The sequence below is a fragment of the Aplidium turbinatum genome, chromosome 7, assembly GCF_918807975.1.
Source record: "Aplidium turbinatum chromosome 7, kaAplTurb1.1, whole genome shotgun sequence".
Taxonomy (NCBI): domain Eukaryota; kingdom Metazoa; phylum Chordata; class Ascidiacea; order Aplousobranchia; family Polyclinidae; genus Aplidium; species Aplidium turbinatum.
In genome coordinates, this window is record NC_137478.1 from 4,606,135 (window position 1) to 4,622,320 (window position 16,186).

The 16,186-nt window shown below is 36.0% G+C and overlaps 1 protein-coding gene across 1 annotated transcript; it reads right to left on the bottom strand.

Annotated features, from left to right (window-relative positions):
* Positions 1 to 3,658: 3,658 nt before the first annotated feature.
* LOC145774567 (uncharacterized) lies at positions 3,659 to 15,758 on the bottom strand. Its single transcript, XM_082585834.1, has 2 exons — positions 13,514 to 15,758; positions 3,659 to 3,810 (listed from the first exon to the last, which is right to left on the bottom strand). The coding sequence occupies exons 1-2, from the start codon at positions 15,756 to 15,758 to the stop codon at positions 3,659 to 3,661; spliced, it is 2,397 nt and encodes a 798-aa protein (XP_082441960.1).
* Between the last annotated feature and the right edge of the window lie 428 nt (positions 15,759 to 16,186).

The window sequence follows — 16,186 nt, forward strand, 5'->3', positions numbered from 1 at the left end:
ATTTTATTTTTGTGTCTTTTGTAGGCTACTGTATTGTGACAAAAGATGGTGTTTGGTTTTGAAGAGCTAAATAGGTTTGTGAGAAGTGATGACGCTGAAAGAGAAAGTTGTTGTTTTTCAGCTTGTCTTTTGTTGCCACTTTGAGATGACCAGGCTAACTAGCCACGTCATAGGTTAACTAGAGGAGAAGCAATATAGTGAGCCAAGAAGTATCTCTTGGTGGACTCATCACCATCTTCAACGCATGTGAGGTGCAAGGATATATAAGTTAGCGTACACCGCTGTGCAATGTGCATTATATTTCACTACAAAATTGCACTCGGTTTGCTTCAACGTATCTTAGCTAAAATGGAGTTGTTTGAAGAGATTTTTTTATTGTAATTCGAATTCCTCACGAAAAATATTTTTTAGTATCTTTTGAATACTTTTGTTTAAAACCCCAATAAGTCTTTAATAACTTACTTTGGTAAATTATTTCGATCTGAACACACAACGAAATTGTTTTTTCTTTGCAGCAAAACAAGACCAAAGTCAAACATCTTTGCGTCGAAACGAAAAATTTTGAATTTTTTTCGAGCTGCTATACCCCAAAAGCTCCAAAGTCGCTTTTGATTAGATGAGATTAGATCATTAGAAGGATGTTAGGAAAGGGCCACTCGGTATGAAAATGTTGCCTCAACGTTTTTTGTTTTCAGAGACAAGCATCAGATAAAGTGGTCCAGCCGGCCATTTACTACTTAATGCTTGGAAAGGCTTCGAACTACTAATTCAAGCCTGGTTACCGAAGTTGACTAGGGGTAGCCTACAGTAGTTTTTGCATGCTGACGTTGTCTGTGAGTGGTGAGTTACTCTATCTACTCGGTACCGCTAAATGGTGTGTTGCTTAAGCGCACCAGCCGAGAATCGAACCAGCTCTGCTTGATTTTGTGGTTTCTTCGTGCACAAAGTTGGGTCCTAACTGAGCTATTTGCTTCAGCAATAGCTTTGCATAAAGCATAGGCTATTGACAAGAAATAGGCTACACAAGATTGAATCGAGGTTAAGTAGGCTATTGCAAAGGCAGTTGTGTAACGTTTGAGAGAATAGAGTGTCGTAAGTCATAAGTCAACACTCAGTTAAAGGATTACCGCTGGCCGGTTTTAGAAATCCAATAAGTTGCTGCACTCGGCGCAGCAAAGCAGCTTGTGCTTGTAGGCTGGATATGTACGTCTAAAGTCATTGCAAAAACCAACAAGCAACATTTGAAAAATTTAAGCACATCTAAAGATCAATATTTATAAATTGAATTAGCAAATTTAAATTCGTTCTCCAAGTCTTTCCAGTATCAATGTCAATAGGTCGCAGGGCAGCAACGCAAATACATCGGTTTTAATAAATCAATCGACCATTTGTCGAACATAAACAAGCATGTTGAAGCAGCTAATGGAAGAAATAATAGATAAATACTTCTGTCTACCTGATAATGGCATATGCACCATCTCATTCATTAGCTAACTGAGACAACATAGAGATAGATTGTGGAGGTTTTGAATTGGGATAGCCTACATTTCTGACGGTAGATTTGTGTAGGCTACAGTCGTTTAGAATAAGTCTAATTATAGAACCAATCGCTCAACAACCAATAATTTTTTTTAGTGGCTAGTTTTCAAAGTTTACATCGTGTTTGTAATGTAGAGAAGCGAAGTTACTGTAGTTGGTGAACAAATTTGCTGATTGACGAAGTTGATATTCATACAAACTGTTCCATTTGTCAAAGTGTGATGTCATTTTACGTACGTCACTATTTTCATTGACCAGAATGGTGAGATAATATGTTATTGTCTTTTGTTCAGGTTGATTATATTAGGTAGAAGCCAGGCGCGGATTTATGGGGGGAGCCAGGGGGCCCGGGCCCCCCCGAAATTTTGTGAAAAATTGTATGTTTCCGCATCAAATGGTTTGATATGCTTCTAAACAGCTGATATTAGTCCCTCGGCATCACAATTGATGAAAATGGTTGTTTTAATGTCTATTTTCTAGCATATCGTATATGTCGTAGTATCATTGTTCATATCTGTTTAGCTTTTTCTTTCTTTTTAATTGATTTTCAAATTTTCTGGCCCTCCCCGAAAAAAACTCTTAGATTCGCGACTGGTAGAAGCGACAAAACACAATCGTTGTGCCGTGCTAAGAATAAAATAAGGCAATACGTAAAAACATAACCACCAGCGCAATACTTGCTACTGTTAGAATTGCATTGCAAGTTTGATTTTGAAAGATCTGCGAGGTAAAGCCACTTTTTCAATACAATTATATTTGTGTGCAGTGAATAAAACACGTTAATTTCCGTAATTTCAACGTTCAAGCAGCTAAACGTGGCGCTTTTTTTACTTCATATTTAATGATTCTATATTGGGCAGTCCTAGTTCATGGTTCTCTGTGGCCTACAACCACATGCCTACAACTCATCATTCTCCTGAACATGATGAAGCCAGAACAGATGCTAGAAGTTACAAGCCTTTTAATTTGTTTTCCTTTTGTGTTTCACCTTTAAACGTTTAGGTGATATTTTGATTTGTCTAATCTTATCGTTCAAGTTTTCATTTGTGCAAATTTTATTATTTCTTTTTGCTTGTCGAAAAAAATGCTTTTTCATCAATTTTCATTAAAAATTAATCATTCGTATACATTGAAATAAAAAAATTACTTTTATTAAAACGAAATGGCAATACATCAATGTCAGTAATCTTGTTTTGCTAAAATCTGTTCTTGCTTTGCCGTCAGTGACATCTGTAGACTGTGTTAACAATTTGTTAGTCTTGCTGTGCTAGGAAACTATTTTATGCACTTAGTAGTTTGAAAAGAGTGAAATATCTGTCCAAAGTTCAAATATCAAAACGTGTATTTGATAAATTGCCTTTGAGCTATAGTGATGTCATAGGAAATCGGGCTTTACCGAAATTCAACACGGCATGCAGTGCCATATGCCCAGTAACCTACACAAAGATTGCATGCTAAGTTTGTTTACACAAAGTGAGTTTTTTCTAGTCAAGTAAGTCAAGGAGAGAAATTGAAAAGAAATGAGGAAACACATTAAATTGGCAAAAAGTGCTATTTCTTTTACGATATTTCAATGAGAACAAGATTTCCTTTAAGTGCTGTTTAATTAACTAGAATACTAGATTCTAAGAACAAAGACGTTTTCAGATATTTTAACATTCTTGAACTTTTACAACAGCCAGAAATGATTTGGTTTGACCAAGTTTCTCTATTTTTAGCCTTTACTTACTAAAAAATGGATAATTTTGTGATGGTGTTGTTGCAGATGACAATGAAAGTTCTTGGCAGTCTAGCGGCAGAAAGCCTTTGGAGGCTGTGACGTAGCTACGCAATGAGAGGCATTCTCAGACAGCAAATCAACCATTTTTTACATTCAAATGTAAACATCGGTTGATTTGCTGTCTAGGTTGAATTATGCCCTTCTTCCTTTAAAAACTTCTAAACGATTTAACTAGTTTTTGAATAGCAGTCAGTCTCATTTTCATTGGCCATCTCAGTCTCATTGGCCATCTTCGGAAACGAAGGGCGAACATCATCATCATCAACAGCAGTCAAAAATCAAAACAAGTGAACAACTTCATCAAAAATGTATTAAAACCTGAACCTATGACTTTTGTGTTCAGAGGCTGTGCCAGTCACAATTCAGGCACGTCTTAAACCTTTCAAGATATTTGCTACTTTTGTTTTGCCCGTTCGTTGACGTGCTGGTATACCGATTGTTGTAGTCAGTAAAAGTACGAATTTGAGCAAATGGGGAATCACCTTCTCTACCTGAAACACAGAAAAGTAACTTTAGTTTCGGTGTATTTGTAAGTTCGGATTAATGTAGACCTGCACAATACACATCGTTGTGTTTTGTTGAAACCCCCCCCCCCTCTCCTAAGGCTGCTTGCTAGACCCACCCATGTCTAGTAGGTTATCTTTTTTGTTTCGGGTACGTTCATAATAAAAATAAAACCATATAATATGACCCTATTCCTATCAAGTAAACCACAGCAGGTCTGTCTTAGTAGCCTAAGTGTTTTTGAAACATAACACAGCTCTGGCCTTTTACTTTCCAGAACAACTGAGCGAAAATCTGTATTTTGAATTTCTTGTTCAAAAGCATTGTGAAATTAATGGGCTCACGACTAGACAGAACTTTGATTGGCAGTAATGATGATAATGTCACTTCACCTACATTAGTATTTGTACACAGCTTTCTTCTGATTAACATAAAGTAGGCTATTTAAATAATTTATAAATTTCTAGAAAAAGAAGGCTATGTTTTGAAAGTTTTAAAACTAGGTCTTTTTTACAACGTCAATTGGCATCACTAGGACGTAATTAATTCTGCAAGTTGCGGCACACCATTGTCGGTTATGTAAAATATGAATGAGAAATTTTAATATTCAGAAAAACGAACATTTGACGTAGGGATTCGTCTGCACAGAATAAGACGATGATAAATATTAAAGCCTAATATTGTTTTCTAATGACTCATGGGCATTCTAAAATTAATTTGATTAACTTTTAAAGTAAATGAAACTACATAAAATATGAATAACTCAATTAGTGGAGAACGACATTCAATTCCCCAAAGGTCAAACCTTAATTTTTCATTAGAAATTTGTATGGGCTTTTCTAGTCTACAAGAATTTCTGAACGATTTCATCACCATTTTTTTTTTATTAAAAGTTAGTAATGTGCAATTTTTTTATGATGATGGTGCTCTAGAACCATTTCCCCAGCAAAAAACATGAGACAAAACTGTATCTTAATATATCAGAAATAACAATTATGCTTTTCGCCATAAGTTATTGCTGTATTGTGTCTATTTATATCGGTTACACCTTTAAAATGTAAGGTACAACAAATAAACATGATGAAAGCTGATTACATAAAAAAACGATTTGCTTCCGAAACTGGCCAACAACTTGTTGCTAACAACTTGTTGCTGATTCTCTGATGTCTTTAGGGTTCCGATTTTTTACAGCAGCAAAATACTCAGTTTTTTTGAGCGACACTTGTCTTCTATCAGAAAGCCATCGTCCCAGCGCAAACACAGCGGGTTGTCTGCTTTACTGCAATCTCACTCAGCAAAAGTTTTCCATTTTAAGTTGTTACGGCGTCGTTTGTTGTTTAAATAACGTAAAAAGGTTAACTTCTGTTGGCTGCAAATTTTTTATGAAGTTGAGTTCGAGATTGTTAGAGTTGTGTGATTTTTGGCAATGTTCAATTGGTAGGTTGCATTGAGTAATTTGAGTCTTGCCCATCTTTCAAAAAGAACTGGAATGTTGGAAGTGGTGAGACTGCAATTAATTCCAAAAGTCATGATTAAAGAGCCCATCAATTACATTGGATATTTGTTACAATATTGACTAAGACAAACCATCCAATTACGAAACGACACCAAGGGGTATGATTAGGTCAATGGATCAAATTAGGCTTATCTGTATTTTTAAGAGTTACGTAAGTTACTTATCAGAAAAGGTTTGAATCTTCATACAAAATGTCTTAAACCCTAAAAGTACCGCTGCGACAGCTTTGCGTTGCATCTACTTTCAGCCAGTAGTGGATCTTGGCAGGGGCGGATCTACCGAGTAACCGTAGGGGGAGGGGAAGCGATTTCAGTAAGTTAGAAAATTTTTGTGAGAGAGAGAGAAAACTTTTATTTCGTCTATTCGTCTACTTGTCGTAAAAATGTAAATCGTCGTCTTTTTAATCAATCAGCTCCAGTTGAAGCTCTGTCTGGGCATTTTAAATTTCAACAGAGAATTGCCGCGTTTACAACGTACGTATCTCATGTTCTAGTGATCAAAAGTTTTTAAAAGCTTCCACAAATTCTTTTTGCACTTGTGCAAAGCATTCTACAAAAGGGAATGCTTGGTAAGTATGAGTAAAGTACTCTTTGCATTTGAGTTTATTTATCACAGAAAAGAAGGTTTTTGTCGTTGCGCTTTTGAAAAGTTGCAACTTTCTTTCAAATTTTTGTACTGAATGCAAAGTAGTTTATCTGTTTTTGTTTTTTTGTTCAAGCTCGGATGGGTTGTTATCTTGACATTGAACTGCCTTCATTGTAGGATAAAGTCGATGTAGCCTCGAGTAAATTTTACATTTGCTTGTTTCGACAATGCTTCAATGAGGTGAAGGCTTTTCCAGTCTTTTTGCTTTTGTTGTTTTTTGCTCTTTGCTGAGCCCGACATCGCCTGAACGTCACTGTCAAAATCTGTTCTTTTTACAATGGACTCAACGTCTGCAAACGTTGAATCAGTATAAAAGAACAATTTGTTCGAGCGGAAAATCGTTAATCTCAATGTATTTGTCTTCGAATCTAAACCTGTAGGCTGGCTGCAGTTGCTGATGTAGCCGGAAGGGTATGAAATGGATAGAGTTACAGACACAGGCAGTATAAGTCTAAAATTAACTCGTTTTTTACCTAATTTCATATTGTTGTGTCCATTTGCTGATTGGGGTGTAGACAAGTGGTTTAAGTACATGTCTGGTACTTGAAAGGTCGCTCGCAAGCATCAATTTGAGAACTTGATTAACGGTTGATCGAGTGAAAAATTAAACGAGACTGTTTGGTTGGAATTAATCTTGCTGAAAAACTCACATAACTTAAAATTTCAATTGCCATGTACATATGGACAACTGAATGGGGACAATCATTTGTCAAGTACCGCAGAAAAATAACTTTGAATTGTTGTTAGAACGGTAAGTGTAACATGAGTGGTTCACTGAATAAAAAACGAAGTGTAGCTTATCATAAAGCCAGAAAGAAACACTTTAGATGTGTTTTCATTTTGTGTATACACACTACAGCTTAACATGAGAGAAATAGTTGAACAAAGGACATACGCAAACAGGCGGCTTTGAAGCTAAAACTACAAAAATTTAAAAATAGCTAATTTTCAAAGTAACAATTCGTTGAAATGAAGTAATAAACAATCTATAAGGCGCAAAGTAGGGAGTATGCTAATCGTAACAGCTAATGCAACCTGAATTGACACTAGCTCTCTTAAACTTTAAAAAATTCAGTCGTTTCGTGAAGTTGGAAAATCATACAGTTATTTTTCTGGTTATTTTAATCTCGTCCTTCAATAGCTTGTAATTACAGAGATGTAGTACAGCCATTTGTAAAGTTAATTTTTAGTTTAAAAATAAATAGGCTACAAAAGTCTGAAGATCTGCTTGGTTTGTAGCTGTTAATTTCGTATTCATAAACAACGTCATTGAGAGAGTTAGCTTGTCGAAGTTGTCAGTTTAGACTCCTCAGAGGATATAGCCTAGATCACGAAAAAACATTCAATGCTTCTTCATACAATCAGTAAATTAAGGAAAACATCTTTATCTTTAAGTCTATAACTTTCATGGATGTAGTGGGTCATCACTCATCAATCTGTGGGATAGTGACTGCCAGATCCAAAAACCGAATCCAAAAGTCATTGTGGATTGTTATTGGCCAAGGAACTTAAGCTTGGTGTCCACTTTCAACTACAGTATAAGCTGTCTTCTATGACACAACAGTGTGCCTTTTGTGGGTGTCGAACCAAAGACGTTTTAAACGTTGAACACTCCAACTAACCATGGTGGTGTTGAAAACCATCTTCCTTTGTTCACGTTGTCAATATTAAACGTTTGTTAATGGTTAACAGATTTTAACTTACCATTATTACCTAATGAAGAAAAGTTTGTTTATATTTTTACTAACATTTCCTCCTTTTCTCTTTTAAATATATACTGCAGGAATTTAGTTACGTAATGCTCGGTAGATTAATAAATAGTTGACAAAATTAGTAGGCCTACTTGAAAATAGTTAGATTGAGCTATGTCATGTTTTGCAAAAACAACGATTAATTGATGATTCAAACTTTAATTCGTCATTTTTGTTGAACCAAATAAATAAATCATCAAACTTATATAATTTATTGAGAAAGCTTTCGTTGCCGTAAGAGCAACTTCTTCATTACCTTATATAAATACAGACTTGCAAACTAAAAGTTTATTATGTGAACAGATGGGCAGACTATGAGTCTGAATTTTAACGTCTCTTTGTGAGGTGAATCTCTTGAAGCAATGTTCTGCATCTTAAAGTTAATCTACGAGCAGATATGCAGCTCTTTTGTAAAGATCGAAATTATGCCACTGCCACATACCACTCAAGGGATGCTGAGTCAAAGACGTCTTTACAACAGTGAACGAGCTTCATACATTAATGGGAGACAGGAATATGTTATTGTCATGGTAGAACACATTACCATCGTTTTCCTCTGTAGCGTGGACACTTTTAGAAAAGTGTAAATTATATATATATGGCAATGCTTCGGAACGAAGATAGCAGTTTTAAAATTACGTCATTTGCAAGCCCTCTGATGAAGATTAGTGCTTTAAGAATGAACGCAGCAACTTGTTGCCCAAAATTATCATCTGAGCAATCTTTATATTTTTGATCTCTTCGCTGTGGCCTGGCTCATGAGATGTTGACTCTGCTGGGAATTGAGTCGTTTTTCAAAAAGTTTAGAATCACCGTTATTAAGCGTCAGTTTTTGTTTTCAAATCGTTTCCAGAAACGATTTTTTGTGGTAGTTCCTCTAAAATAGAATAAAATTGCTGTTAAAATGATAGCACTTTGTATGTTTATTTAAACACTTGACCAATAATGAAATGCTTATAAATTTGTACCCCGTCAATGTGTTTATTTGTTTAATATGGTCGCCAGGTTTAGAAAAGAAAATGTTTTATTTTTCTGTAACCACCACTGGCGAGCTTTATCACGGTAAAATATCAGATATATAAACTCTTTTGTATCAGGCCCGGAGTCAACTTTCCAAAAGGTACCATAAAAAAATTCCCTACTTTGAAATTTGACCAATCAGAGTCGCATTGATCAGTATGGAAGGCACTTTAACATTTATTACTTTGAACATTGTTTGGTAATTACTGAATAAAAAATAGCAATAGCAGTGGTGGGAATCAAACTCACCTCAATGAAATGACTATCTTTTTTTTTCTTTTTTTTTTCGCTATCATCATCGCCCTAACCCTCTGCGCCAAGACAGCTGATGGCAAACCGATGACTTGATTTAGCTAGGATTTGCGCTTTTCCTTTGTTTTTTCAAAGTTTCAACATAGGGGATTTTTTATGGTACCTTTTGGAAAGTTGCGGCACGGAGATCCAAAACTGAACTGTAAAAGGAATAAACTCATCCAACAAATCAGTCCTTTGATTTCATTACTTCCACCAGTGCGGACGATTTGATGGTTAGACAGTGTCACGTCACAGTGGAAAATACTACTTAACCCCTACTAGTACATCTTCTTTATTCACGTTATCTTTCTTTGGTGTTTGAGCTTCTGGTGTCCAGGGCCAGTCCTTTTGCCACCCCAAGGTCACGATGTTCCCGGACTACACTGGAATGCTTCTAGAGAGCATCCAGTCTTTAGTTTCATTATCCAAGACACGCAGACAGCGCCCATTTATATTAATATGAATCTATCAAGACATTTAGAACTTGCATATACTGTATAATATGTATATTTCACAACCTCGTCTTTGGCATCGGACGTATACGTTGCAACAAAACATTTGCTTTCATTCTGAAATTCGTTTTGAGAACCACACTGTGAAGGTGCAAACTTGTTTGTAAAGTCTTTTGCATATAACCCGGTACCAGTTTCAGTACGTGACGATTGACAATACAGTAAATTTCACATATAGACAAACCAAATATTGTGAGAGTGACGTGGAAGAAAGTAAACATGAAGGTATACCCCATTAAAAGAGTCTGGTTATTGTCTCTTTAATTTAATATATTTTTTAAATTAAAGTTGCCTTTGATGTTTCTTTTTCCACTTTATTTTCTATCAACTACATCTTGCTTGCAAATAATAAAAATTCTGAGAAGAATATCTTAAAATATAGAAACGTTTATAACATTATGCTATAGCCTGTATTGCAAGCATAAACGGCGTCAAGAAGGAAAAGTTGTTTTTGCTGCAAACAGTCAAGTTCAGTTCAGTTTAACTCCCATTGTTTTGTGCAGCACAAGCACAAGTCACAAAGCACCTTTACAGTAGTACCAACATACAAAAACAAGGCTGGGTAACATTGTCTTGTTATATTTTCCTTAAAAGAGTGTAACCTGCGCTATACAATGAAAAGCTTGCAATACAAAACAAAATCAGATTGTAAAAATCAAAAGTACGCCCTTAAAATAGAGTGATAATAGTATAATACCATAAACAGATGACTGACAATAACTTAATAGGATTGAATAGCATTATTCAAAACAAATACAATACACTAAAAAATTCAAACGTTGTTAGGCAAGAACTCTTTGCCCTCATCAGGAAATACCTAATACATTAATTCTATTAAGTTATTGTTAGTCATTTGTTTATGATATAGTAAAATTACTTCTCTCCCGAAGCTATGTATAGTAGTGACAATAATTAACGATTCAAAGTTACTTCCCAGAGGGCAAATTAATCGTTATTACAATGAGTCAACGTCTGCAGACGTTGACTCAAATGTAAAAACAATTAATTTGTTGTTTGCATTGGATATGGGAGACGGATTCAAGCAAATTCATTGTTGTACCAATTGTTCCAGTAGCGGGATTAAAAAAGTAATTTCGAACTATGTAAAAGAGATCCGCAGCCTGCAACACACAACAGAATCCGAAAATATTTATCCAGCCAGAAAAAACAGCTGTTTTTTGCAAAGAATCAACGTCTGCAGACGTGGAATCAATGTAAAGAAAGACGGATTTGCTGGGTGGATAATTAAAGGCTTCAGCTCTTTGCAGTAATTTGATATTGTTTTCACGCATTCAGTGATATCAGTTTGGTTAGGCTTACATATCAAGCTGTCCTCTCAATTAAGGTTTTAACTTTTGGGGTCGATAGCCTCATGATGTCACTATGAGCGGTTTGACATTTGTCATTTTCGTTGTGCGATAACAAGAATTGTGCCATTCATTTGTAGGAGCAGTATTTGCATCATCATTATCATCGTGTAAAATCTCTGATTTGAAGGTTGGCTGTCAATTGTGTACCCACATCTCGATCTTTCATTCTTCTCTTGGCGTCTCCAATTTTCAACAAGTCATCCCATAGTCTTTTGAATCATCATCTCCAAATTTTTTTCCGTCTTCGCATATATCATGTTTTGTAGCATCACTGCAGTTTCAACGTATCTAAGCGTCGTCTTACTGTATAATAATTTTTATTCATGGGCAAAGTAGGAACTGAAAACATCCATCATATTCAAAATGTTTCTGTTTCAAATCAATTTTTAATTTCAATCTCTTTGGTATTGTTTGGCTTTTCGGCAGTGGTGCAACTAGTACATTTTCTGTCAAAGTTCTTCCAACGTGACGTGCAACTGGAGATAAAACCTATAATGTTGATTTTGAATCAAGATCCTGACTGGGGAAATGACGCTCTCTTCTGACGTTATCCTGTCAGAAAAATCAGTCATTTTTTACATTGATTCAATGTCTGCAAACCTAAAAAGGGCATTTGCTGCCTTGATTTTATATCACCTGCGACAACGGCTTGGTATTATGGCTGCGGTTAATTTCTATTTTTACATTCACTTCGTGATGTGCCACAAGCGCCCAAGTAGGCACATCCTTTAAAAATAAATGCAAATGAGAAGATATCGACTTAAATGGACGGTATAGTCTCAATTGTATTAACCACCATGGAGGCAAAAATAAACTGATTACTGATGTCACAAGAAGTCAAAAGTTTATGAGCATCATTCATTTGCGGTTCAGACTATCCACAATTAAACGTTCCCCATAATTACCACGTGGTATGTGGTAACGTAAAAATATGACACCTTTTCCAGTTAGAGCTCATTCATGAACAATTTTGGTAGAGAGGTGACTTTCTTTAAATGCCGTGTGGTTGCTTGGTTTTATCTGCATTCATGGACAATATCGCTTTTGCATTTAAATATTGTCTCGTTCACAGAAAGGTGTCCTTTTTATATAATGTTAAATACTGTACATGTAAGCACCAGAGAGAAGGCTACGCAGATTTTTTCACAAAAACTTTGTTATATTACTAATTTCACACGTTGTTTTAAAAAGGATGGCTTTGGTAGCTTGGAGCTTTCAGACTGTAGAAAAACGTGACGATTCGTTGTGGTTGTGTGAGGTTACCAGTTGAAATATTAGCAGCAGTGACTGTGTCAGGGTAACTTTAGGAGAAGTGAATTTGTTTTAACCCAATACTGTAGACGTTAGACAACGAAGATATTGAATTAAGAGCATTATATTCTTTTCAACCCTAAACACAAATTACCAATACCACACCAACGAAAAGATAGGCTTTAAAATCAACTCAAGCAAAGGTTGTTTTGAAAGCAGAGCCTTTCAGATAGACAACTTGAGGTGACTGCTTTGAGTGTTGGGCATCATTTAAATAAATCTTTGTATGAACTGATCAATATAGCCATTAGTCAATGTTTCAGTTGCTTAGCTTTCGGATTAAATTCAGGAGCAAAATAGTTGAAACGTTTGGTCAATTTCATCAACAAATAAACAGCCCAAAATGACGATACTAAACAAAGGATGTTCAGCAAACAAAGCTGTTGTCACCTTCATTGTTATTGAAACGTTTGATAAACAAACGTTTTGTTTCCGCATTTTGGACTTTTTATTTATTTTTATTCATCATCATCATTAAGTTCCTTCCTCTCGTCGAGGGTTGGAGGCAATGAGACGCCAAGTTTCTCTGTTTTGAGCTTTTTCTTTTGCAGTTTTGTAGTTAAGTCCTGACCAGTCTTCAATATCATTAGTCCAAATTCTTGGTGGTCTGCCCCTATTTCGTTTGCCGTTCATTTTTCCTTCTAGTAGTTGTGTTTGAATAGAATTATTGCGAATCATGTGGCCAAAATATTTCAATTTTCTTGATTTAATTGTTTGTAGAATTTCCATGTTGGTTTGTATTCTGGATAGTACATCTTTGTTTGTGATTTTATCCTTCCATGAAATTTTAAGCATTCTTCTATAAATCCACATTTCAAATGCCTCAAGTCGTTTAACCATTTGTGATGACAGTGTCCATGATTCTGCATTGTAGAGTAGTGTAGTCCATATATAGCATTTCGCAATTCGTTTTCGAGTGTTGATGTTAATTTTGCGTGTTGTTAATGTCTTTTTCATTTTCACGAAGTTGTTTCTTGCTATTTCTATTCGTCTCAATATTTCTGTATCGCATCTGCCATTTTCAGTTATTGTGTGTCCCAGATAGGTAAAGCTTTTGACTTGTTCGACCAGCATTCCGCCAATGGTAATATTTAAACTTGGTACATTTTCTTTTCTTGTAATAATCATAGTTTTCGTCTTGTTTATGTTGATTTTCATGTTATATTCCTTTCCAATATTGTTCACTTTTTCTATTATTGTTTGGAGAGCTTCTGTTGATTCCGCCAATAAAACAGTATTGTCTGCATACCTTAGGTTGGATATGTTCATACCTCCTATGCTGATACCCTCCATTCCATCAATCTGTCTGAAAATCATTTCAGTATACAGGTTGAATAGACATGGAGATAGTATACATCCCTGGCGAGCTCCACGTTTTATGTTCATTGCACCAGATAGACCATCTTCCATCTGAATAAACGCCTTTTGCGTCCAATATAGATTTGCTATCAGTCGCAGATCTTTTCCATTTAAACCTATATCAGCCAAACATTGCATCAATTTTTCGTGTTTAACTCGGTCAAAGGCCTTTTCATAGTCTATAAAGCAAGTATAAACATCTTTATTGATTTGGTTGTAACGTTCACATATAGTTCTCATATCGAAAATTCCTTCCCGTGTTCCCTTTCCAGGCATAAAACCACTTTCAGTTTCATTAATTTCATTTTCGATAATTTTTCTATTTCTTTTGAGTACAACTCTCAGCAAAATTTTTAATATATGACTCATGAGACTAAGGGTTCTAAATTCTGTACACTGTGTGGCTTTTGGCTTCTTCGGCAGTTTGACAAGAATGGATTCATTCATTTCTAGTGGTATGTGGCCATTCATGTAGATGTTATTACATAAGTTATGAATATGTTTTAGTCCTTCACAATCCAGAGCTCTTATCATTTCCGTTGTTATTTGATCTTTACCAGGTGCTTTATGGCTTTTCAATTCATTTATGGCTTCATCAAATTCAGATTCCAGTATTGGTTCACCTTCTTCATTATTAATAGCAGGAATATTTCCTCTCTCATCTCCATACAGGTCGCTAATATACTCTTCCCATCTTCGCGTCACTAGATCTCGGTCGAAAATCATTTGTCCGTCTTTATCCTTGATGCAATTGTTTTGTCTTGCTTTTGACTTTCTATTACCAGTCATTTCTTTAACTTTTTGATGCATATCTCGTGACTTGTGCATAGCTTCTAATTGTTCAATGGTTTCACACTGTTCATCCCACCACTTTTGTTTTGCTGTTTGGCACTTATGATTTATTTCTTTATGTAGCTTAAAATACTGGATATTATTGTCTTTGTTTTTTTTTCTTTCTATCATCAAGTCTAGAATCTCTTGATTCATCCATGGTTGCTTAGAGGCTTTTTTCTTTTGTTTTAAAACTTTTTTGCTTGCATCACTCAAGTTCTTCTGTATTTCATGCCATTGGTTTTCAATCATGTTCTCAGTGTCGCCTTCTTGTGGTCCAGATTCCTTGTTCAGTAAGGCAAATTTGTTGTTCACCAAAAGATTGTACTGTCGTTTCGTTTCTTCAATTGAAAGTTGATTCATATCTAACTGTTCCAAAATTGGGTTTTGTTTCATTTTTTTCAGTTTTATTTGCACCTTTGCAACAACTGGATTATGATCAGAGTTTATATCAGCTCCAGGATACGTTTTGGCTTGTTTTATTGAGTTCTTGAATCTTTGATTTATCATAATGAAGTCAATTTGGTTACGATATTGATCTCCAGGGCTATGCCATGTGTATAGTCGTCTAGGTGGTTGTTGAAATAAAGTGTTTGCTATGACCAGCTGATTGAGTTTGCAAAATTCCAATAGTCGTCTTCCTCGTTGGTTCATTTCTCCCAAACCATAACGTCCTGTTACTGGAAATTCATATTGGCTTCCAACTTTCGCATTCCAGTCTCCCATTATGAACGTAATTTCTTTCCTTTTGGTATATGATAAAACATTGTTTATCTTGTCATAGAATTCTTCTATTTCTTCATCTGTATGATCTTGTGTTGGTGCATATACCTGTATAACATTTATGTTGAAAGGGGTTCCTTGTAGCTTCATCATTATAATTCTGTTGGACATTGGCCAATATCCCATCATTGCAGATGCCGCGCTTTTCTTCATTAGAATTCCCACTCCATGCATATGTTTACATCCGCCTGAATAGATCATTACGAAACCATCATCTGCTATTTTACCATTATCTTTCCACCGTGTTTCACTAACTCCCATAATGTCAATTCCCATTTCTTTCATCTCCTGTTTTAAATTGTCATAACGCCCTATAGCATGCAATGTTCGTACATTCCATGTTGCTAGTTTGAGCATCTTTCCTCTAGTTTTCAGACAGCCTCCGTCAGGCTCATGCCGTCCATAGGGCTTTGGGCATGTGCCATCATCATAGTTGTCCATACTGGTAGATGGAGATGCTCCTTCCCTGTAGCAATTGAAGGATGTCTCTGCAGGGGTCACGGATCGATCCTTATATCTCACTTCATTGTTACTGACGTTCATTGTAGACTACGGATAAAAATACTCGATGAGGCTCCAATCTCTTTCGAGGTGACTGGCCGTTACTCACTTTGTCAAGAGTACGCCCTAGCGAGCCACATCGCTTTGCTGTTACGCCCTTAGAGCCATTGACCCGATTAATGAGTTCATTTGCCTCTCTAGCCGATCCAGTCTTCATGCACTTCATGGGATTGACTTCCCAATAGACATGCCAAATGCAAACCATTTAGACATGCACCTCACTTAGTTTAGTCCGGCAGTCGAACCGTTACCAGGGTGTGGCCGTTGGTGTGCATTACCAACTACGTGGAGCCATAAGTGAGACTTAGGATTTCAGTGGAGGACCAAAATTCTCTACCCACATCAGGGATGTGCGACTGGTAGGAACAGAGGTGCTACCTCTCATGAAAATCCCTACACCCCAATTTTTT